This window comes from Daktulosphaira vitifoliae, unplaced genomic scaffold (genome assembly GCF_025091365.1).
Source record: "Daktulosphaira vitifoliae isolate Bord-2020 unplaced genomic scaffold, ASM2509136v1 Scaffold_5, whole genome shotgun sequence".
In the NCBI taxonomy this organism is placed as follows: domain Eukaryota; kingdom Metazoa; phylum Arthropoda; class Insecta; order Hemiptera; family Phylloxeridae; genus Daktulosphaira; species Daktulosphaira vitifoliae.
The window spans coordinates 21,085,452-21,109,958 of NW_026099576.1; the positions used below are offsets into that span (position 1 = coordinate 21,085,452).

The 24,507-nt window shown below is 33.1% G+C and overlaps 2 protein-coding genes across 4 annotated transcripts in view; one reads left to right on the forward strand and one right to left on the reverse strand.

The window, feature by feature from the left end:
• The first annotated feature begins 1,318 nt into the window (after positions 1 to 1,318).
• LOC126907934 (uncharacterized) overlaps positions 1,319 to 24,507 on the forward strand; it is a 119,515-nt gene continuing 96,326 nt past the window's right edge. For both annotated transcript variants that reach the window (XM_050689643.1, XM_050689644.1), the window contains exon 1: positions 1,319 to 2,259. In XM_050689643.1, the coding sequence (XP_050545600.1) occupies positions 1,403 to 2,259 (857 nt within the window). In that variant the 5' untranslated portion in view covers positions 1,319 to 1,402. The remainder of the gene's footprint in view (positions 2,260 to 24,507) is intronic.
• LOC126907927 (uncharacterized) lies at positions 10,957 to 13,811 on the reverse strand. 2 transcript variants are annotated; one of them, XM_050689622.1, is made up of 3 exons: positions 12,830 to 13,811; positions 12,115 to 12,323; positions 10,957 to 12,060 (listed from the first exon to the last, which is right to left on the reverse strand). In XM_050689622.1, the coding sequence occupies exons 1-3, from the start codon at positions 13,678 to 13,680 to the stop codon at positions 11,429 to 11,431; spliced, it is 1,692 nt and encodes a 563-aa protein (XP_050545579.1). In that variant the 5' UTR covers positions 13,681 to 13,811; the 3' UTR covers positions 10,957 to 11,428. The 2 variants fall into 2 exon arrangements, with proteins under 2 accessions (XP_050545579.1, XP_050545578.1); XM_050689621.1 differs by having other exon boundaries at positions 10,957 to 12,323; positions 12,830 to 13,810.

The window sequence follows — 24,507 nt, forward strand, 5'->3', positions numbered from 1 at the left end:
AAAAAAAAAAAAAAAAAAAAAAAAAAAAAAAAAACACATCTTAGTAAAACCAATACCTTCTCAGCTTCGCATCGAAGCTAAAAAAAATTTGACTTCTGGACTTGTCTTCAAGGTGAAAATGGTTATTATATGCTATTTTCGTGTGAAAATTCTCGATTTTATTTTTTACATTTTTACCTTTATAATGCTATAACTTATTGAAAAGTGTGGATCAACATAATTTTTTTATGAGAAATAATATTTTTTAATAATCCCTTTTTCATTCGACGTAATTTATCTTAATCATGATATTAATAAGGAACTAGCAGATCATGTAGCTTCTAAAATAATCCATTAATTTGTTAACATTAAACATTATCTACAGATTTGAATCGAAGCGTTTCTAATGATAGTGATTTTAATCACTATCAGATTAAATCTATATTGGACCCAACTATGTCTCCATTATGCCGCGATCCCATTGTGCTATCATTTTTATTAATGGTCATTTTCGAACATTTTTAACTATGGGATATTTATTGGAACATTTATTTACGCAACCGAAAGGTTTTGAAAACTATTCTAATAGATTGTGTATGATGGAATAGTTTAATATCTCCCATGACTAATTAAACGTACTGAATATTAACAATACCTTGCATTTTTAATTAAGTTAATTTTTTTTTCGAAGGTGAAAAAATTTAAAATATTTTAGTTTTTAAATATTTTTTTATTTTATGTATACTTTAACGACATTTAAAAAAAAAGTAGTTATAAAAAGATTTTCAGACAAACTGCACTAATAAGAGCCTTAATAACGCTAAAATATTTTATTTTTTTATATAATGTATTACATTGTTAAGATACTTTATTGTTTTTTTCATCTGATTTTAATTGCTAAAAATAAATGAGTTAAAATTATTAGAAGTACAAATTTTAAATTACAATATTGATCCATTTGAAAACGTTTTTATCGTAAATGAATATAATAAGTTTACACACAAAAAAAAAATAATATTATTTACAGTATGTAAAAATTATTTTCAATTTAAATAATACCTTTATAATATTAAAATTAAATTATTTTTAATAGTGATTATTAGGTATCGTTATATGAAATATTATAATATAATACAAAATGATCTTCTAACTGATATTACGAATGCAGAATTTCAAAGAGAAAATTCATCAATATATTATAAATAATAATATATTTACACATCCTAAAAAAAATTTTTGATAAAAATAAACACCTTATTGGATTGAAATATATTTATACTGCCATAAAAAAAAGATATTTTCTAATACACCTTTTCTTAGAAATAAATATAATATACAATTATAGTTAAGACATTTGCGTTTATTGATCTAAAATCTTCTTAAGTTTCAAACGTGAAATTTTACACATAAGTATTTTTTTACAATGAAATTTTATTCGTTTATTTTAATATCCATTGCCATTTTCGTGTCGCAACCAGATGAAGGAGTTCATTGCAAAAGTTATCATATAGAATATAAAAATTATATTGAAAGAGTGATAAGTTACATTTATTCACAAATTATATCGTATCAAAAACAAGATTCAAATAATACTACTGGTATGGAGGAAACTATCCAACCTAAAACAAACCCACGTGATTTCACACAAAAATATCATTATACAATAAGTATACTAAATTTCAATTACATTCAAATACTGCACGAATACCGTTATTACATGAAAATAATCATTAATCAATGTATTGAATTTAAAAAAGAAAATTTATTGGAAAATTTTATTGATTGTGTAATGTTTCTTGAAAAACAAGTGAAAAATTCCAAGACTATGTTTGAAAAATTCTATAATGCTGTGAAGTTTATTAGCTACATAGATATAAGATTTTTGTTTTCTGAAGGAGCCGTGACACATGCTATAACTGATGAAATGGACTTTATATATCAATATCTCTTAGAAAAAAATAAAGAGGACTCTTCTGATCTCAAAAGATTACCATATTATATCTCTGAATATAAGTTTAAGAATATTGAATCCTTTAATGTAAATTTATATTGGAAAATATTCGATTTTAATACAAACTTTTTTAAACAAAATAAAATCTTGGACATTTATATAAATAGTGATGTGGACAAATTGAATATTGCAAAATTACCTCAGAGAAGAAGATCTTATGCTATACTTTCAAAAAAAAGTGAACTTCTTACTATATTTTATAACGAAAATATAGAAATTTGGTACAACAATCTAGGCTTTGAGCAATTTCTCAATCCCACAGCAGCGGAGTAAGAATACCTAAATTTAAATTTATTTTCTAATTTCATATTTGCTTATAAATATTTTAATATGTTTTAAGATAATACAAGCAATTTACAGTTAAAACTAAAGAAACTTTTGGTATAATAATTTTTAAATGATTACAGTATTGTTATTCAACAGCTCTTCTAAAAATTAATAAAAGTCTATGCTAATCTATATTATTTATCCAAAAGAAATTAATGAAAATAATAAAAAAAATATTATAATTTTTTTGAATTATCAAACCATACAAAATCTTTAGCGAATTTTTTATGTTATTTCTTAATATTTTAACCTGTAAATAATAATTTAACCATTTTTTCATAACCAACTAATTGAATGAAAATGATATAATATGTTTTTAAAATAACATAATTTTTTTTTAATAGATTTATACCTCCAATAGATCCAGATACAAATCAAAATGATGGAATTGAAGCTCTCAATATTATTCGTAAAGAAACGGGTTGGAAAGAAATGAACCACATAAACATAATTTATTTTGGTAAACTACAAAATGTAGATGGTATAATAAAAGATGAAGTTAATAACATAAATTTTCGAATAAAAAAAAGAACAGGTATTACAATTATTAATCTGTAGGTATACAGAAATAATTAAAAACTATCATACAATACTATCTGCTATATTAACTGTATGCAAAAAAGATGCATTGGATTTCTATCATAATTGTCTAATTAAATTATTTAGCTCATTCAGCGAATCCAAAAAAATGATTGAAGGATTGTATGAATCTTTAATTACTTTAAATAAATCCTTAATATGTAGTGTTCATTTGAATTCTGAATCGAGTTTACAAAACATTTTAAAATGGATCACAGGATTTCTCAGTATATTAAAGAACAATAATTTTTCACAAGAAAACTTTATCGTTTTATATGATAAAAATAAAATAGAAATAGTTGAAAAACATCTAGTAATTTTTGAAAATTATCTTTATACCTTTAGTAATCAGTTACAGAGCGATTTCAACTACTATTTTAACGACTTTAGATCTGAGTTACAAAGCGATATTAGTCAAATAAAAGGCCAGTGTTATATAAATGAACCTTTTAAAAATGAAGAGTCTTATATAGAAAATTTTAAGAATCTACAAAATACATCAATTTATTCAAATATTGGATGGCCATTCCAAATTATTCTAAATGCATGTAATTATTTTGACAATTTTTGTGAAGATGTATACAAATCTTGTTATGAAAATCTAGGTTTTAGAAAACTTTTACACTATCAATATAAAAGTTAGACGACATACTTATATGATTTAATGTAAATTTATCGACTTAGTCTTCACTACATAATAAACACTGTTTATCAATTGAAAAAGTAAGTTTGATTAAATCATTACTTTATTATTTTTAATTATTAGATGTCATGCATAATTTTAAAGAACTTTTCTGTAATTCTTATTTTGTAAAATTTATAAAAATGTAATGTTTTATAGCTTATCACTAGATTTGAATCATTATTAGTTCTTACACTTAATAATATAATGATATATTAAAGTTTATTTAAAATTTATTAAGTATAATTATCCCTACAAAATAATTATTATTTTTTAATTTAAATTTTTATGTAAAGTATTATTAGGAACAGACTTACTAATAAAGACAAGTAGATAAAAAATTAAATAAAAGTTTTTTCTTTGTTGAGGTTTAATAATGTAATTAATTATTTTTGACGAGTTATTCTTGCAGTGGCTTGAGGCCTCCTATCCGATACCCAGTCGAGATGATTATCTTAAATATGATGAATATATGTATAAAGATCTATTGCTCTATCCTTCTGTACCGAGGCTGTTAATTCTAAATAATTGGGTTAACGTAAATTTACTTACCTTTTATTTAATTTTAAAGTATTTAGTGATGTAAGAAAGTGACTACAAAGTTACGTCACTTCCAACAATGAATTAATTAAATCGATTAATTATTCTTATTTTTGCTCCCCTTAATTCCAATTACTTGGGGTTGACCACCCTAATCCTAAACTTCCACTTAACACAATCTCCCACATCATCTACGCTCATATCAGCCGTCCTCATATCGCATTCAATAACATCCCTTCATATCTTTTTAGGTCTTCCTCTACCTCTTCTCCCTTCAACATTAGTTTATATAACTGTTCTTATAGCTTCCGATTCCTCTCTCTTCATAATATGATCAAACCATCTAAGCCTATTTTGTATCATTCAACGATTAACGCTACATTATTATTCATTTTTACATGTTCGTTCCTTTTCCTATCTTCTCTAGTCACTCCACTGATACATCTAAACAATCTCCTCTTTGCTACACTCATTCTCTACTCTATTTTCTTGTCAACAACTCAACACTTTAAATCATGCATTATAGCTAATCTCACTACAGTCTTAGAGAACTTACCTCTCAGCCTCATTGGAATTCTTTTATTATATAACACAACAGACACTTATTTACTCTATAACCTCCGCACTTAATGCTTTGTCTTACATCCTAGTCAATACCATATTTCTTTTTCACAACTGATCCTACATACTTAAAACTTAAATTATAATTACACATATTAATTATTAAAGTTATTATATCACGGTTACACATACATAATTTTAGTTGAAAAACAATTACCTATACTTAAAATTAAAATTGCATTATAATTTTTATAGATTTACCGATTTTGCAAATTTATCAGTTTATGATAGTCATTGACAACTAATGTACAACAAAATTTCGTGACTAAGTTGTCACTTTACCATGTTTAGATGGGATGGCTTCAAAAAAAGCTATTATCCGTAGCTTATAAAATTCAGGGAAATTATTTTTGTAGGGTAAAAGAAACATTTATGAAACAAAAGTAGAAAACTATTTATCTTGAAATTTATTAACATAAATTTATTTAACATGAATTTTAAATGATATGGTCTAAAGAATGTAATTTAAATAAAACATACGACGTCATCAATATGTAACTTTTGTGACTTAAATAAAAATGATAAATTAAATTATGATAAACAAATTAATATTTTTAAATAATTTTATTAACATGTGAGAACATAAATATATTTAATACTCATAAGTACTAACAAGGCCGTAGCTGGAACAAATTTTTGAGGGGGGTTTTAACCAAATTATATGTTTTTAAATAATTTAAAAAAAATTCTAATACATAACATAAACAAAAAAAAAAACGGTAGCACAGTGGGGTCGAGGCACAGTGTGGACGAGGCATAGATGGGACAAGTATAGATGATATCTGACAGTGATTAAAATCACTATCATAAGAAACGCTTCGATGCAAATCTGTAGATAGTGTTTCCTTTANGTGTTTCATTTAGAGAAATTGGTGGATTATTCTAAAAGCAACATTAACTCTTATTTCTTTAATTATATCCTGATTAGTAATTCTTTGATTTTAAAATATAATATATGAATAAATACTAATTATAGTTTTTAAATTTAGTATGAAATTGTGATTTAATAATGTAATATTGTAATTTAAGCGGAAAAATTGTAAAAATAATAAAGAAGTTATATTTTGATTTACTTTTACGTGTATAAAAATTTAATGGGCTTGATACAATAATTATCAATAAAAACTGTTTGTTACTATAAATTAATGCACTGGACTTCAAGGAACTTTCATCAGAAGCAAAAATATACTTTTCTAAATCAAATTTTCGCGTTGTTTTCAAATCTGCAATTAGACTTTATCGATCAGTTCTAATTTTTTATATTATTACTAATTACATATAAAAAATAATTAAAAGAAAAAAAAAATCGTTTTCAAATTATTACTGATTTGATTTTTAATATGTTAAAAATAATCAGTCCAAATTTTCATTTTTAACCTATTTTTTTGGTTCTTTAAAGTTGATGAAAAATTTTTGATAAAGATTTATGANCTTAAAGTTGATAAAAAATTTTTGATAAAGATTTATGAAAGATTATAGTAAAAAAAATTGAATATATTACCATAACTTTTAGCTCAATTACAAGTTTAAAATTGACATCTAGGCCAGTCAACAAAGGAAAAATTTCTTAAAAAAGTCCCAACCAAATTTTGTTTTATTAATAGTTGAATTAAAATATGTATAATGACATACTAATAGTCCTCATTGATTGAAATTGAGCTTTTTTTTACAGCCTCGCAAAAGTTCAAAAATATGAGCTTTTTTNTTCGCAAAAGATCAAAAATATGAGCTTTTTTAATTTTGTCAAAAAATATTCAACTTACAAAAAAAGTTTCGTACAAAAGTTGTTTAAAAGACAATTATAAACAAAAAAATTATCTAATATTTTTTTATTTAAACAAATATTTTTCGAGTTACATTACATTTAATATGAGTACTAAAATTTATATTCCATTTTTTTCATTTTACGGTTACTTTTTATCATGTTATACATTAGACACAATGTTATAAATGCATATGTGTGTATGTGTGAGTTTATTTATAGTATCATTTAAGTGTAGTGTATATTAAGATACAACCGATAGAGTAGGTAATTGATTTGACACTTTTTTTTTTTTTTTTTTTCCACATCCGGCATGATGTGGACCGCCCTGGAACTACCGCGAGGTATTGCTTCAGAGCGGCCTACGCCGTCTAAAATTCGCACCACCACGTTGTGAATCAGCCCGAAATTAATCGAGAGCTGATTCACAACGTCGTGTGGCCTCCCCCGTTAGCCGGATCCCAAAAGGTGGGATCCGCTGCCCGGGCTGCACCACGTGGAGGTGGGGGCAGAACTTCGCGAGGGTTGGCTTAGATAATAATTCACAAAACACATATCACACTAAATAGAGTGAGGACAGGAGATACTTTATGAAGTCTTCTCCGGCTCTCCCACCTTCTTGGGACAGTCCCTTGACCGGTGGCCCTCCCCTTTGCACGTGAAGCACGCGTCGGTCCGGTCGGACCGCTACAGGCCGTCTGCACGTGACCCCTTTCGAGGCACCTGTAGCAGCGCAGACCCTTGTCTTTTGGGACCCGGATCCGGCACGTGCTCCAACCCACTCTGAGTCGTGTCAGTCCGACCAGCGGTTGCGAGGCTCTGATGGGAACCTCGCACCACGCGAAGCGGCCCTTGCCGCTCCCGTGTAGTCGGACTGACACCGATCCGACGGGTGTCGTCACTCCATCTTTGGAGAGGATAGTGGTCAACGCCCCTACGACGTCCTCTTCCACTATCCACTCCTTCACGTCTAACAGCATGAACGCCACGGACATCGCTGGGCGATGCACGCGGACGTCCATGCCGTCCAGGGTCTCTCTGACCTTGGCGGCCAGCAGGTCAGCCTGGGCCCCCGTACCCCGAACCTCCAGGAGCACTGCTCCCGACTTGGTCCGGCGGGTACCGGAGACCACGACGCCCAGCGTCTGAAGGTCAATATTCGCCATGACCCTTTTTATGGTGGCCGAATATTGTTGGTCTTCTTTAAGAGGACCAATAATAATGGCCTCCGTTTTCGGGGCCCTTGCCTTAATTACGGGACGCGTAATAGCAGGGAGCCCAGGGTTCGGATGCGGGTCCGCCACCGTGTTAGGCGTCTTCTGCCGCCTAACCACCTCAGACCAAGCAGCCGGCGGCGGAGCCACAGGTGCTGTCGCATTCCAATTACTTGGGGTTGACCACCCTAATCCTAAACTTCCACCCCCCTCAAACGTATTCCGAGAAGCACGATAGGCAGTGACTCAGTCCACGAGTCTTTTGCGTGGGCCATGATGGCTGCCTTTAGTTGTCGGTGCATTCGTTCGACGAATCCGTTTGCAGCAGGATGCCAACTGGTAGTGGGGCGAAGCGTAAAACCAAAACGTTTTGCTAAAGTTTTTAAAGTAGCTGAAACAAACTGAGTACCACGGTCAGTCGTAACGTATTGAGGTACTCCGAAGCGTGAAATCCAGCAATTGAGGAAACCCTTAGTGACATCGTCTGCTGTTATACGTTCGAGTGGATACACCTCCGGCCAACGGGTGAAACGGTCGATTACCGTCAGACAGTACCTAAAGGACTGTGATGGCGGCAATGGACCGATGATATCGACATGAACATGTTTGAATCGGCGTGAAGGTGTTTCAAAGTTTCCTAGTGGGGCTGAGACGTGTCGGCTTATTTTCGATCGCTGACAGTGGACGCAGGCACGTGCCCAGGAACGGCAATCCTTTTTCATTGCTGGCCACACAAATCGTTCTGAAACTAAGTGAGCTGTTGCGCGTGCACCGGGGTGACTAAGGTTGTGTAACTGATCAAATGCGTGACGCCGGAATCGTTGTGGCAAAAATGGTCGTGGGCGTCCCGTTGACGTGTCGCAATAAATATAGNGCCGTGGGCATCCCGTTGACGTGTCGCAATAAATATAGATCCTGGCACTAGTACCTTCTCCAAATGAAGAGATGAATTGTTGTCAGTAAAATGTTGAATGTTGGTGGTGAATTCGGATATGAATGTCAACTGGTTGAGTTGCGTAGGAGGTATCTTTTCTCTCCGTTGGGTGAAAGCATATACGAGTGGCTTATGATCGGTGAAAATGGTACATGGTTGTGCTTCGACAATGTGCCTGAAATACTTCACCGATTCATAGATGGCAAGCAACTCACGATAATACGCAGGCCACGCACTTTGTTTCACCGACATTTTCTTTGAAAAAAATGCTATGGGTTGCCAGATGTTATTGACTCGCTGCTGCAGACATGCGCCGATAGATTGGCTAGATGCGTCTGTGAATAGTCCAAGTCGTGCGGCTGGATGAGGATGTGCTAAAAGAGTAGCGGTCGCAAGACTTTCTTTGCATGTGGTGAACGCTTTTTCTAACTCGGGAGTCCATTCTATCGGTTGGGAACCTTTTGTCTTCGGGCCTTTGAGAATACCGTGAAGTGGTGCTTGCAGGTCGGCAGCTTTGGGAATAAACCGGCGATAAAAATTTACCATTCCCAAAAACCGGCGTAATCCTTGCATAGATTTTGGCAATGGATACTGTCGTATGGCGTCCACGCGTTCCGGTGGCGGGCGGGTGCCTTCAGAAGATACTAGGTAACCTAGAAATTTCACCTCAGCCGAACCTAATACACATTTTTGCGGGTTAACTACAACACCGTAGTCAGCAAGTCTCCCGAAAAGAGTGCGTAAATGCTGTTTGTGGTCCTCTTCCGATTTAGAGAATACCAAAATGTCATCAATATATGCATAACAGAAGTCCAACCCATTGGTAACTTCGTCTATGAAGCGTTGAAAAGTTTGTCCAGCATTTCGCAATCCGAATGTCATAAAAGGAAATTCGTAAAGTCCGAATGGAGTGGTAATGGCTGTTTTGCATATATCGTCCGGATTAACAGGTATTTGATGGTAAGCNTAGGTATTTGACGGTAAGCCTTTACCAGATCGATTGTGGAAAATAGCGTGCAATTAGCCAGGTTGTGCGAGAAATCATGTATGTGTCTGACTGGATAGGAGTCTGGTATAGTTCGGGCGTTCAGCGCGCGGTAATCACCGCAAGGACGCCAGCTGTTCTCCCCTTTCGGTGCTAAATGTAATGGTGAAGACCACGGACTGCTTGAAGGTCTAGCGGTACCTGCCTTGACCATTTCCGCGAATTCCTGTTTGGCGATTTTTAGTCTACCTGGAGCTAAGCGGCGTGGGCGGCAGGCTATAGGCTGACCATGTGTCGTAAGAATGTGGTGCACTGTTTGATGTTTTATTGACCTGGTTTAAGAACTTGGAAATCATTTAATAATAACAACCAATGTACTAATATAATTACATTATCTTCACATTTGTTAACATCTTTTTGAAACATTTTTAACAGATCAGAAGGTTGCGTGTTCAAATCACGTCGAGGTCACCAATGTAGCGAGGTGTAATATATAGAAGTAATAAACACTTTTACGATTTAATAACAACTATATTATATTACAACGAACTAACAAATAACAGCGAGAGACGAAGCGCGTTTAAGACAGAATGCGTAAGTGTTTGACTGATCGATTGATTGACTGGAGCGACGATATTGCCCTTAAATAGTCAGAGGAATCTTCTAGAGGCGGCGGCCGAACATTCTAGAACATGGCCACAAGGCGGTATAAGGCGAAATATTAGGCCGAACTAGTGAAATTGGTGTATCGCGAAAAAACCGTTAGGGAAGCCTTATCGGGTCGCAATGCGAAATCTACGCAGGCCACCGACTTTAGGTCAGCTGGAGGCGGATTCATTGTGATAAAGTAATAACAAAAAAATCTTATTACTAGAAAGATAATATTATTGCTTAGTGTGTTAACTGTTACTTTTATTTTTATTGTTTATCTTGCTTAAATATCTTCGTAATTAATTGTTCTAATTTTCCTACTTGAACTCCCTCAATGTAATTACACTAGTTATTTATTTTGTTCATGCAGCTAATTATTTAATTTTGCTATATTTATAGTAACACCAACAATATATTAGATTTTATTGATTTTTTTAATTTTATCATATAGGTAGTCTTGAATAACGAATTGTACTTTTTTTATTATATTTATTGTAACGTTTAGTATTTAGTATTATAGGCCCGGAATAAGGCAGTTCGTGTAAAAAAAAAAAAAAGCTTCGCATCAAGGCTCATAAAAGTCTCAAATAGGACGTTTAAGTTAAAAATCGAAATTTTTTCTAAAAATTTACTTTATTTTTAATTCAGCTAATAATTTAACATGTAATATTTTAGTGAAATTTTACAACATGAAATCGTGAAATTACAAAAGTAAAAACTATTGAAAAATTTAACGAACTCATATCATAGAATTTTTTATAATAGAAAGTTAATTATTGTCAGATATTTTCTATACTGGTCCCAACTCTGGTGCTGCGCTAATATGTCGTGGCAAAACTATGCTGGGCTTTCATATTATTAAATGAAAGAACAAATAATTGCTCTTGAAGTTTTAGCCATAAACAATATATTATTATAACTCAATCAAATATTTTTAATAGTATGTTATGTTATTTGTGCAGTTGAATACAAATACAGCAAATTTACAAAAAAATACTAGGGATAGTAAAACAAAATGTTAATTTCAGAAGGGTTCTTTTAATTGAACGTGTGAAATCTAAAATAAATAATAAAAAAATAATTTTATGTAATTTACATTTTATTTTCAATGTGTTGATTCTTACTATAACTATATAATATAAGTTAAGTAGAAAAATCTTCAGTAAATTTAACAAGTTTGCCGTCTAATTTTATGTTTTGACAGTCTGAAACTTTTCTAAAACCCAGATTTACATAACAAGATTTGTAAACATCTTCACAAAAATTGTCCAAATATTTACATGCATTAAGAATCATTTGCATATAATATTCAGGATTTTGATTATCTGATGTATTTACTGGATTGTTCAATGTAAATACAAAATTCTTGAATTCATTTATTTTTTTTAATTTTTTAAAATAAGGTATTTTCATAGAACAACGGATGTGCATTGGTTTCATTTCTTTATGTAAGCAAAAATGAAATTCTTTAAGAAAATTTTCAAATATTTCTAGAAAACTTTCAACAATTTCAGATTTTTCCTTATCATTTTTATCAATAAAATTTTCTAGAGAAAATTTATTGCTTTTTAATATATCGAGAATATACTCAATACATTCCGATATGACCTTTAAACTCGATTTAGAGTTAGAATTAACATTCCATATTGATGATTTATTTAGAATAATTAAAGCTTCATACAATCCTTGCATCATTTTTTGAGATTTGTGAAATGAGTTAAACAATTGAATCAAATAATTGTGATAGAAGGCACATGCATCTTTATTGCATAAATCTAAAATAGCAGATAGTAATGTATAGTAATTTTTAATTATTTCTGCATACCTACATCTTAATAATTGCGATACATGTTCTTTTTTTATTTGAAAATTGATTTCACTAATTGAGTCTTTTATTATATGATCTACGTTGAATAGTTTACCACAATAAATTATATTTATGTGATTCATTGATTTCCACTCAGATTCCTGAAGAAGAATCTTAAGAGCTTCAATTCCATCATTTTGATTTATTGTTCTATGTTTTGGAGGCACTCGTCTATATTAAAAAATATATATTTTAATTATTAAGTAATTACATAGATGTTATATATTTAATTATTATAATTGAGATAGCTTTACTTTTATTCAGATTAATTATGAAAACATTTTATAAAAATATAGATTCGGTATTTCATATTATTATTTATATGTTCAAATATTAAAAAATGAAATTATGTATTAAAATTTTTTTTATTTGATAAATTAAAAAAATAACATTATTTCAAAAATATTTTTTTCTTAAAATTTTACGAGTTAATAATTTTGAATAAAAACAAGCATAACCTTATTTGTAAAATTTGTTTAAGCTCAAAAATAGCTATTTATTTATGTGAATTCACATAAAAACATGTTAATAAATAGCAATCGAATATTTATTATAATACGTTTTACAAATTAATGACCAAAAAAAATTTTATCTTTAATTAAAATTTTTTGTATTTTCGAAAAACATATTTGTAATCAAATATATTAGAAAATAAATCAAAATATATGAATTCTTACTTAAATGTTGTGGGGTAAAGGAATTGTTCAAAGCCTAGATTTTCGTACCAAATTTTTATAGTTTCGTTGTAAAACTTATTAAGTGTATTACTTATTGAATATACAATGTCAAAGTTATTTTCATTATGCCATTTCGCTATATTAATTGTTGTCCAACTTACAATAGAATTATTGTTGACATTATTATTATGAAAAATATTATTTACTTTGTTAGATGCATCTTTATGAAATTTAATCAAATTTTCAAATTTTATTTCAGATTCTTGATTTGGTGATTTATTGAGATCAAAAGACCTAGTATCTAAACTTATTTCTATGACAAATTGATACATAAATTCGATTTCGTCAATTATAGGATGTAGCACGATGTTTTCAGAAAACAAAAATCTTATATCTATATAGCTTATAAACTTCATAGCATTGTGTAAATTTTCAAACATAGTCTTAGATTGTTTCACTTGTTCTACAAGTAATATTACACAATGAATAAAGTTTTCCGATAAGTTTCTTTCATGAAATTGCTGACATTTACCCATAACTATAGCTATATAATCAAGGAATTTTTTTAGTATTATAGTGTATTTGTAATTGAGAGCACTTATTGTATATTGATAATTACACATTAATTCGCTAAACTTGTCTGGTTCAAAAGCTTTCTCTATATCAGTAGTATTATTTGAATTTGATTTTTGATTTAGCATTTCACTAAATTTAATTCGTAAACCAACGTGAGTCACAAATCTTTCAATGTAAAGCCTATACCTTGTATAATAACTTCTGCAATATACTCCTTGATCTGGTTTCAATACCATAACGACAATATATACTAAAATAAAGGAATAAAGATTCATCGTAAAATATACTAATATTATTAATTACTTTTTGAAATTATGAGAAGGCTACTAATGATCATGTGCAAATTGTCTTCATTATTATTTTATATCATTTATTTTTCAATAAAAATATGTATGAAAAATATAAATTGTTTTCGTACATTGGTAAAAAAATATTTCCATCAAATAAATTAGGTTTTTATATTATTTTTTATTAATTTTTTATAGGATGTATATAATATATTCTCTTTGAAAGTCTGTGTTTATAACATTAAAATTACTTACAACAATTTTTTTTGCTATATTATATTATTTTATATAATGAGACCTAATTTTTACTTTTAAAAAAATTTAAATAATATTTAAAAGTTTTATTTAAATTCAATACAAAATTATAGTTTTATTTATAATAATTTTATTCGATCAAATGAAATGGAGTTTTTAAATTTTTGAAAAATGTTGAGCATCCTGTAAATATTATTATGTACATATATATTTTAATTCAAATATGTCATGAAGTATAAAAAAATACTAGTTATAGCTAAGTTTAATTTATTTAATTTAAGATATTTAAATCAAATAAAAAACTATACATTATCAAAACCTTGAAGTATATTAAATGTAATCTATTAATAAATAGAAACACAGTATGGTTTGTAATACAGGGTGATCCATTTAACATTGACCAGCAAATATCTCAAAAACTATTTATTATTTTAATAATTTTTTTTTTAAATTATTTTAGTTACATAAAACTATGAATAAAACTATGGACTATGTTTTATGTAACTAAAATAATTAAAAAAAAAAATTATTAAAATAATAAATAGTTTTTGAGATATTTGCTGGTCAATGTTAAATGGATCACCCTGTATAAAAAAAAGAAAAAACAGTAAGAGAGGGGTAGTGGTAGGATGTGGTGAAGATGGGAGGAAAGGGTTATAAGTTATTTAGATTGTATTGGATTCATTCATATCATCTTAATCCTACCTCTTACCCACTCTGTCCTATTTCTTAATATTACATGAATGTAGTGCATGTCTTACGACTGCACTTACCTTGATATCCAATTGGACTCGTAGGTAAATGATGAATTGTGATGTTCCTTGTTGACGTCCATATTTTAAGTTAATTTAATTAAATAAAAATACTGGTATGAGGGGTAACATACTGAGTTTATTTCTATGATTTTTATTAATTATTTTAACAAATGTATATATGTCTTATAATTCAAATTAACAAAAGTAACATGAATTTTACATTATTAACTTTTAATATGAAAGTGTTAGAGTATAGGGGAATAATAAGTGAGAATGAAAATGAGAGTATGCGAGTGTGTATGTTGTGCTTATTTTACTAGCCCTTTTATATTAAACTAATTGGTAAGGTAATGAAGGGAGGCTAGTTTTTCTTGAGAATTTAACTATTTAATCCTGCCGTTTGTTCGGCGCCACAGATACGCTTATGGTAATTAAAAAATGGACATTAATGTAAACATCGCTCCAAATGAACTATATATTTGTAAATTGTAATAAAATAATTGTCGATCAGAAAAATATTTAAAATTGATAATTATTTATGTAGAAAGATTATTCTAGAAGTTTCTCGAATATTCTCGAAACTTCTATTTTGATTCATTACAAGGTGTACCCCAGTTTTTTTTGCAGCATGTCCCATGCTGTGTTATAATGTGCAAACTTAAAATTAATGTTAATATTACTTATATTGTATGTTAGTAGGGTGACTAGATTAATGGCTGCTGTTGCCCGTTGTGGTCCGTGCGAACTCCGGCGGCAAAGGGCGTTACGCCAGGGTGGAGGTGCCGGCAAGGCTGGCCACCCGCCTCGCAGGTCTCGCCCGTATCCGTGTGGGGTGGGTCACCTGTAGGCTGAGGATCCTTGGAGACAAGGTCCGAGGTGATACAGGTGCCTGGAGCACGGGCACGTGGCCCAGGCCTGCAAGGGCCCGGACAAATCCAAGGGGTGCTTCTCCTGTAAAAAGGAGGGGCACCAGGCCAAGGATTGTCCGGGTGCGGGTCCGGCCTTAAAGGTCCAGAAGACAAATGGGTGGTCTGCTAAAAAAGCCCCTCAAATGAGGAAGAAGGGGGGAAAGACCGAGGGGTCTTCCGGAGCGCAGCCCGCTAGTGGATGAGATTCCTTCAAACGAATCTCAACCACTGTAGGATTGCCCAGGATCTGGTCCGGCGGACGGCGTACGAGATGGGCACCGACGTGTGCATCGTTTCGGACCCGCACGCCGGATCGGTCCAGGACTTTGCCGGCTAGTTCTTGGACCGGTCCGGCAGAGCGGCGATCGGCGTGATGGACCGCGGCCTAACGGTCGCGGACATCAAGTCGGGCGCCCGCGGTACAGGACCGACACGTCTCCGCTAACGAAGCGGCGGAAGAGTTGGACCAGAGGGTGGTCGCAGCCTGCGACTTCGCCCTTCCGGCCAAACGACCGCCGTCGACTCGCGGACCGCCAGTCCACTGGTGGAACGCCGAGGTGGTGGCCAGGCGTGAGGAGTGCGTCAGGGTCAGGAGGACTATGACGCTCTCCAACCATTGGCCGCGGGACCCGGAATCCCCGGACCCGAGGGAGGCGCTGAGGTCGGCCCGCAAAGAGCTGAAGCTCGCCATCAGGCGGGCCAAAGCAAAATGCTGGGCCGAACTCGTGAAGTCGGTGGACCACGACCCGTGGGGGAAACCCTATCGGGTCGTTATGCGGAAGCTCCGCGGTCCACCGGCTTCCGGTCAGCTGGAGGCGGAAGTGCTGTAAAGGGCGGTAGACACGCTCTTTCCGACACACCTGCCCCTGCCTCCCCCGGCGTTTGGAGACGACGTGTCGGTGGTGGAATTCACCAGCCAAGAGGTAGCTGACGCGGTGGCGCGTGTGCGGGGCCGGAACACAGTTCCCGGCCCCGACGGGATTCCAAACCGGGTGTGAGGGTTGGTCCACGACTTTGCCCCGGATTGGATACACGCCGTCGCGAACCGCTGCCTCTCGGAGGGTGAATTCCACACGAAATGGAAGAAGGCCAGGCTGGTGCTTCTGAGAAAGGGTGACAAGCCCGAAGGTCTCCCCTCGTCGTACCGACCGCTTTGCATGTTGGACGACTTGGGGAAGATCCTCGAGCGGCTGCTTGTCACCCGGTTCGAAGCCCACCTGGCACCTTGTACCTGCACTTGTTCACGGGCAGGTACAAGTTCACTCCTCCACGGCTCGCCGTGCTGGGGGTGGAGATCCCGCTTAAGGACTCCATGACTTATCTGGGCCTTGTCATAGACAAACGTCTAAAGTTCGGGCCGCACATTACTCGTGCGGCCCAGCGGGCCCAGAAAGTCATGAATTGCCTGGCCGTACTCATGCCCAATCTGGGAGGGCCGAGAGAGATGCGGCGTAGACTTTTACACTCGGTTCTCCTGTACGCGTTCCCGGTTTGGTCGGATACTTTTGAGTATTCGTCCAAAAACCGTGAAGCCCTGCTCTGGGTGCAAAGACGGGCGGCGATCCGGACAGTTTCGGCGTACCGAACGGTGTCCGGAGTGGCGGCGGGTATCCTGTCGTCACTGCCGCCCGCCGACCTGCTCGCCGAGGAACGCGCCGCCGGGCATGAGCTCCGCCGAGAGCGAAACCGGTCCCTCGAACCCGAGGACCGGCTAGCGCTCAGGCGGATGACCATGCTCCGGTGGCGGACTCGCCTCTCGGAGGAAACGAGAGGCGAGTGGACCAGGTCCCTCATAGGACCCGATCGGCTGGACAGGTGGGTGGACCGGACTCACGGTGAGATGACTTCTCGTCTCACCCAAGAGATGTCCGGCCACGGCTGCTTTAACGAGTACCTACACCATATTCTTAAAGCAGCCGCGCCGACGTGCGACCACTGTTCGGATCGTCCGGGAGAGGCTGATAGCGCTTTGCACACCCTCTTCCGGTGCGAGGCGTGGGCCCAGGAACGGGACTCTTTGGAGTCTCGANCAGGATCGGGACTCTTTGGAATCTCGACTAGGATCCACGTTTCGAGTCGGGTCCATGGTGGACCTGATGTTGAGGAGCCGGGAGGCGTGGAGGCTCGTCCAGGCGTTCGCCGAATCCATCTTGAAAAAGAAGGAGGAAGCTGAACGCCTGAGACAGAGGCAGCCGCGCCGCCCGGTACAGGAGGACCTAAGGCGCTGGTTTAGGCCGGCGCCTTAGGTANATTGTTGTGAGTTATTTTGGCAGTCCTCCCTAACGGTCAACACTCAGGGATCCGGTTAACGGGAGGGGGCCACACCACGTTGCGAATCAGCTCTTGATTAATTTCGGGCTGATTCACAACGTGGTGGTGTGAGTTTTAGAGACGGCGTGGGCCGCCCTGANTTGAAGGGTAATGTCTTCGACTAGATACGATTTGTGATCTTTTGACGTATCGTTGAAAGAAATCCGTTCGGTGAGAGCTGAGAAAAAGTGGTAACAGTCAAAAAAAAAAAAAAAAAAAAAAAAAAAAAAAGGGTGACTAGAGTATATTAAAAGCAGCTTTTGTAGCTGTTACATTTAAAATATGTAAGAAGTTATACATATATAAAGGCTAGGGTCATATTTCTATTTGTGTGTTGATTGAAGTGTTGTGGATGAAAGTGTATTTCTTTATTTTTTTTATGACACGTTTGCATTAATATCAAAATACAGTATTCTATATAAATAGTATCCTTATGTAATGTATTTTTTTGTATTCTCCCTTTTTTTTTGGAGATTACAGCTATAAAATTCTTTTATACATGTGGCATGGTTCTGCAGTATGTTGTGTAATATTTTGTGAAAGATTAGTAGGATCCTTTCATCTCTTTGATGTGTGATTGATACCCTTTGGCAGTGTATGTAACCAAAATTTATCTAATATTTCAAACTTTATGTATACTTCATCTTTAGTTTTAACTAAGATAACATATGTATGTGACCCTTCTAGTCTCCTCATTGTTAAAAACTTGTATTTCTTAATAAATCCTCTTTGATCCATGTGACAATTATTCCAATGTGTAATCTAACAAGATATATTATATTACAGCATATAAAATATGTTGATTAGGTACCTACACAAATAAAAACGGTAGCACAGTGGGGTCGAGGCACAGTGTGGACGAGGCATAGATGGGACAAGTATAGATGATATATGACAGTGATTAAAATCACTATCATAAGAAACGCTTCGATGCAAATCTATAGATAGTGTTTTATTTAGAGAAATTGGTGGATTATTCCAAAAGCATACAAGTGGAGCTTTGGAAGGAAGTGGGAGAAAAAGTTAAAAGGGAATTATTTCAAATTATCAATGTCATATACGAAACCGGTGAATTGCCTGAAGATTACGTAAAGAGCCTAATTATCTATCCCCATCCCAAAGAAAACATCAGCAAAGAAATGTGAAGAATACCGTACCATTAGTTTACTATCCCATGCCTCTAAAATACTAACAAAGATTATATTAAAAACGTATTGAAGGTAAAATAGAACAATCATTGACAGAAGACAAATTGGTGTTAAGGATAATCATTCAAAAAAGGATTAGGAAAGACATACAAACATTTATAGCTTTTGTAAATATCGAAAAAGCATTTGATAATGTAAATTGGAAGGTAATGTTTAACATGATGAAAAGATTGGGGTTAAAATACACAGATAGGAAACTTCTGTATAACCTATGCAAGGATGAATTCGCAGTTATAAGGATCCAAGATGAGGAAGATGAAGTAAAAATAAACAGAGGAGTTAGACAAGGTTGTACATTATCCCCAATTATATTCAATGCATATATTCAAGAAGCAATAGATATAATAAAGGAAAATGCCAATCTAGGGATAAAGATTAATGAACAAAAAATAAGTATGTTACGTTTTGCCGATGACATAGCTTTAATTGCTGAATGCGAGAAAGATCTGACTCAACTAATTAAAGCTGTCATAAAAAAAAGTTAGGATTAACACGGTTGTTTTTTTTTTTATAAAAAAAGAGAGTTATTATAGATATATATATTTATATTGATTATGTATGTATGTGATATTTATCTTTTGTCGCAAAAAGGGAATTATATAAGTAGGTTAATGATTTGAATATTGGGATGGTGAAATCCAATAAATAGTTTTTTTTATATGAGAAGATATTAGGTATTAAGATACAGGTGTTAAATATAAGCTAAATATTTATGTTTAACGCAAGCTGTTGCGTCCTGAGTGGTGACTAAATAACTATTAATAATATTTTCCCTTTCTATCTGTTATTTGCTTGACAAAAGTTATTCTTGATTTATCTTAAGTCTATCCTTAATTTTATGACATGCTTAGAAATATAATTTCTTACCTTGTGTCCAGCTAGCTTGATCGTTTGTTGTAAAAATGATATAAATAAAAAGAGCACTGACTTTTATCTATTTATTTATTTTGTAAAATTATGTAAATTACTAAACTTGAAATATTACTTCACTGTGGTTCCTTTCTATGCTTGGTGTCTGAGTATATGTGTTACTTTATATTTTAAAATGAATATTTAAATAACCAGATAGGTTATGAGAGCCAATCCCTAGTGACACGTTATAAACTATTTTTTTACGAATAGTTTTAACCGCTAGATGTGCTAGGGTAATGACTTCAACAAACTATCAATATTTTATGAAATTGTGTGTTTGATATGAGAGTCGACAGAGTTAGAGACAGGCTGGCTACACCATCGGAGATTACTCTCGTCGATGCACGGACCTTACAGAGTCAAAAACTGCTTGCCGAAAAGAACGTAATGGAATATGAGAATCAATCCCTAGTGACACGTCACAAACTATTGTTTTACCAATAATTTCAACCGCTAGATGTGCTAGGGTAATGATTTCAACAAACCATCAGTATCTTGTGCAATCAATCAAACACGTATCTATTTAAATTTAAGATACATTCTACGATCTCCTTAGTGACACGTCACAAACTATTGTATTACAACAGTTTCAACCGCTAGATGTGCTAAGGTAGATTTTCGAAATGCACTTATTAAATAGACACTCCAATTGAAGAATTAAAAAAATTCTTAATTGGCACAATTCACAAAATACAAAATAAAAATTTAATTTATTTTAATATTTTATAAATATTTAAAACTAAAAAAAATAAAAAGATAAAAATGTTAAGTTATTTTTAAAATGACATTAATAAAGAGAGATTTAGATAATAAACACCAAGTATGAAAAAGATTCTAAGTCATAGAGAGAATATCGCGAAACAGTCTGGTACAGAAACGCTTCATGACCAGATTTTTATAAAAAAAATGAGGTGGTAAATGAGCTAAAAATCGCTCTTTTATAGGCCCGTTTTATGAGGGGGAGATTTAATGTTTTATATTTTAATTGCCAAATCCTTCTCATTGGCTAGTCAAGGAAACTTGAATAGACCTGTGCGCAATCTATTATTCTACTAATTTGAGTTAATGTTTCATATTTGTATTGGTGTTTATATCTATCATCTTCCATAATAATGCGGTTTATTAGAAAAATTATCAATATAATAATATAAATAAAATAAAATTATAAGTGCTAAATATCTATTACAAAGCTACGGATAAAACATTCGAAAATGAGTTGGAAATGAAAATAGATGTGAAGAAAACAAAAGTAATGGTATGTGAAAGGGAAAATAATACAAGAATACAGATAAAAATACGAAACCAAACAATAGAACAAGTAGATGAATTTATATACCTGGGAAGTGCAATCAGCAAGGATGGAAGAAACAGAAGTGAAATTATAAAACGTATCTGTCAAGCTAAAATAGCCTTTAACAAAAAGAAAACTATATTTACATCTAGAAGCATGAGTCTAAAACCTATTAAAGACGTATGAATGGAGCATTGCCCTGTACGGGTGTGAAACCTGGACAATAACAATGGAAGAAAAAAGAAGACTTGAGGCGTTTGAAATGTGGTGCTATAGAAGGATGCTAAAGATAAGTTGGATGGGCAGAGTAACCAACGTGGAAGTACTGGAAAGAATATCAGATGGAAAGTTACTATGGAATAACATAGTCAGAAGACGCAACGATTGGATAGGTCTTATAATGAGACACGAAGGATTGTTGAAATTGATAATAGAAGGAACAGTAGAAGGAAAGAACCGTAAGGGTAGACCAAGATTGGAATTCATTCGACAGATAATAAAGGACCAAGGATGTGACTCATATGTGGTAATGAAAAGGAAGGTGGATAAGAGGGAAGACGGGAAGATGGCTGCAAACCAATCTACGGATTGAAACCATAGAAGAATTAGAAATTTGGTTTTATTTTTTTAATCCTTATTATCAAAATCATCGATCTTTAATTTAACACTCATAGTAGATTTTATTCGTTTTTATTAGTGCGTTCTCGACTGTGAGGTTTGAGTCGTCTAATATGAATAACATCATTAGTGTTAATTTATTATCTAATGTTAATTGTACTGAGTAATTAACATTATTAATTTTTGATATTATTTTAAAAGGACCTCTGAATTTAGCAGCAAGTTTTGACTTTTATTAGCCTGTTGAAACGGAAATTTCACTAGAACTAATTGTCCAGGAGAATATTCTGTTAATTGATGGGTTAAATTTTTTAATTTCTTGTGCTTTTTTTATATACTCAGGTATTTTATCCCTAATTGTTTTTAATTCGTGTAATGCTTGTTTGATATCATATGGAAGAATTTCAGGAGTTAATTGCAAATCTATCGTTAAGTTACCATTAAATCCGTATAATAAATAAAATGGCGTGTGGTTAATGGATTTTTGAGGAGTGATGTTATAACTAAATGTTATGTAAGGTAGACAATAAGACCATCGGTGATAAGAATCATCATTAATGTACTGTCTAATAGCTTGGCATATTACACCATTAATTCTTTCAGTGAATCCTTATGATTGTGGAGCATAACTAGAAGAAAATATTTGTTTTATTCCCAAGTTTTTGCAAACTTGTTCTAGAGCAGAATTACGAAAATTAGAGCCTTGGTCGCTAGAAAGATAGCGTATTACACCATACTTAGTTATGAAATTTATCAAAAATCTAATTACAGTGTTGGCATCAGCCAATCTAGTGGCTTTTGTAAATACATATTTGGTGCTTTAACATGTAAAAACTAAAATATATTTTTTATTGTTAATACTGGCTAACAGACGAAGAAACTTTCTAGGGAAATGATTGCAACAAAAATTTCATTTATTTAGACGAATTTTGTGAAACTTATTCAATAAATGACTTTAGAATAATCATTTGACGATCAAATATGATTCTAAATTAGTCGCTATTATTAAGTTTATTACTATTTTGCATAAAATTGTATAGAGTAACAAAATTGATAATATTTACTCTAAAGGAATCTTTGACATAATTTTGAAAAACTAGTTGTATGTTAGTAAAAATTCATTCTTACTAACAGGAAGTTAGATATGACATATTTATCGTGTTGATGATGTAACATCTTTTTTTTTTTATGAAAATTTAAAAGGTTATTTAATACACAATTTTTTTCAACTTTATTATCAAAGAAGAGTTCGGAAAAACGATTAAAACCATTAAGGTTTTAATAGTTTTTCTTTTTAGCTTTAATAAGAAAATGAGTAGGTATTAATTTTATTATGATTCGTTTATTTTTTTTTTTTTGATTCTGTCACTGCATTTTCTCACCTCTCATTGGACCGATTTTTATTAACGATACTTCAAAAGATCACAAATTGTATCTAGTTGAAATTTACCTTGGAAATTGGAAATATTTCGCTCGTTCCCCGTAAATGACGCAAATCCTCCCAAAAATTACGATTTTTAAAATATGTAAATTTTGGCATATTTTTCACTTTTTTTCTTAAAACTGCTATAACTTTTTAAAAAATGAAAAAATCGACATAAATTTTTATTATATTGAAACCTTAAATATTTCCCTTTCATTTGATATAATTTTATTGATAATAGATATTATCTATAATAAATATTTAAGTGTTACGCACTGAAATATTTGTATCTCCAAAAAATGGGGTAAAATAGGGTAATTAAATTTTTTGTAGAAAATTGATATTATTTTTTTTATTTTATAAATGGGGAATACTGTTTTGATAAAATATTTTTATTGAGTATATGTATTAATTATTACATGTATTTCAATTTGTTACTACAAATTATTTAAACATAATGTTTGACACGGCACCGCCCGTCGCTCTAGGCTAGGGCTCACCCGTGTCTCTCGCGATATCAGCCGTCTAGCTATTAATATGACAATTGGTTGTCTCCCCGACTTTGACACCGAGATAAGGCCGCCGCTGAGTATGGATTACGGATATTGCGTTATGTTCCGTTTTCGACGTACATCTAACTTGTTACATGACTCCGTTTTGTGTTCTCTGTTTTTTTTTCCTGCGTTTTGGTTTGTTTTATTTTACAACGTTTATCGTCGTCAGTACCGAGACCTTTAATTATCCTACATCTTAGACGGATATACATAGGATACTACAGTGCGGTGTCACTAGTGTGGGCGTTATATTAAAACCCACCAGAGCGAACTATATATAAATATATATATAATCTCCAGTGCGGCTTTGCATTAGTTTTCCTTCTTGTTTCATTTAATCACCAGTGCAACTTTACATTAGTCTTATTTTTGTGTTTACTACAAATCAACTGTGCGGCCAACTTCTTTTTTTTGGTTTACGTGTTATGTTAATAAAGTTTTTGTTAAAATTAGAAGCAGACAAAACAAATATTACAAAAAGTGATTTAGAAACATATGGAAGAATTACAAATGAAATGCTTACTTTGACGCATTTATTAGTTAACATGAAGGTGTTGACTAAAATAATGTTATATTTCTTG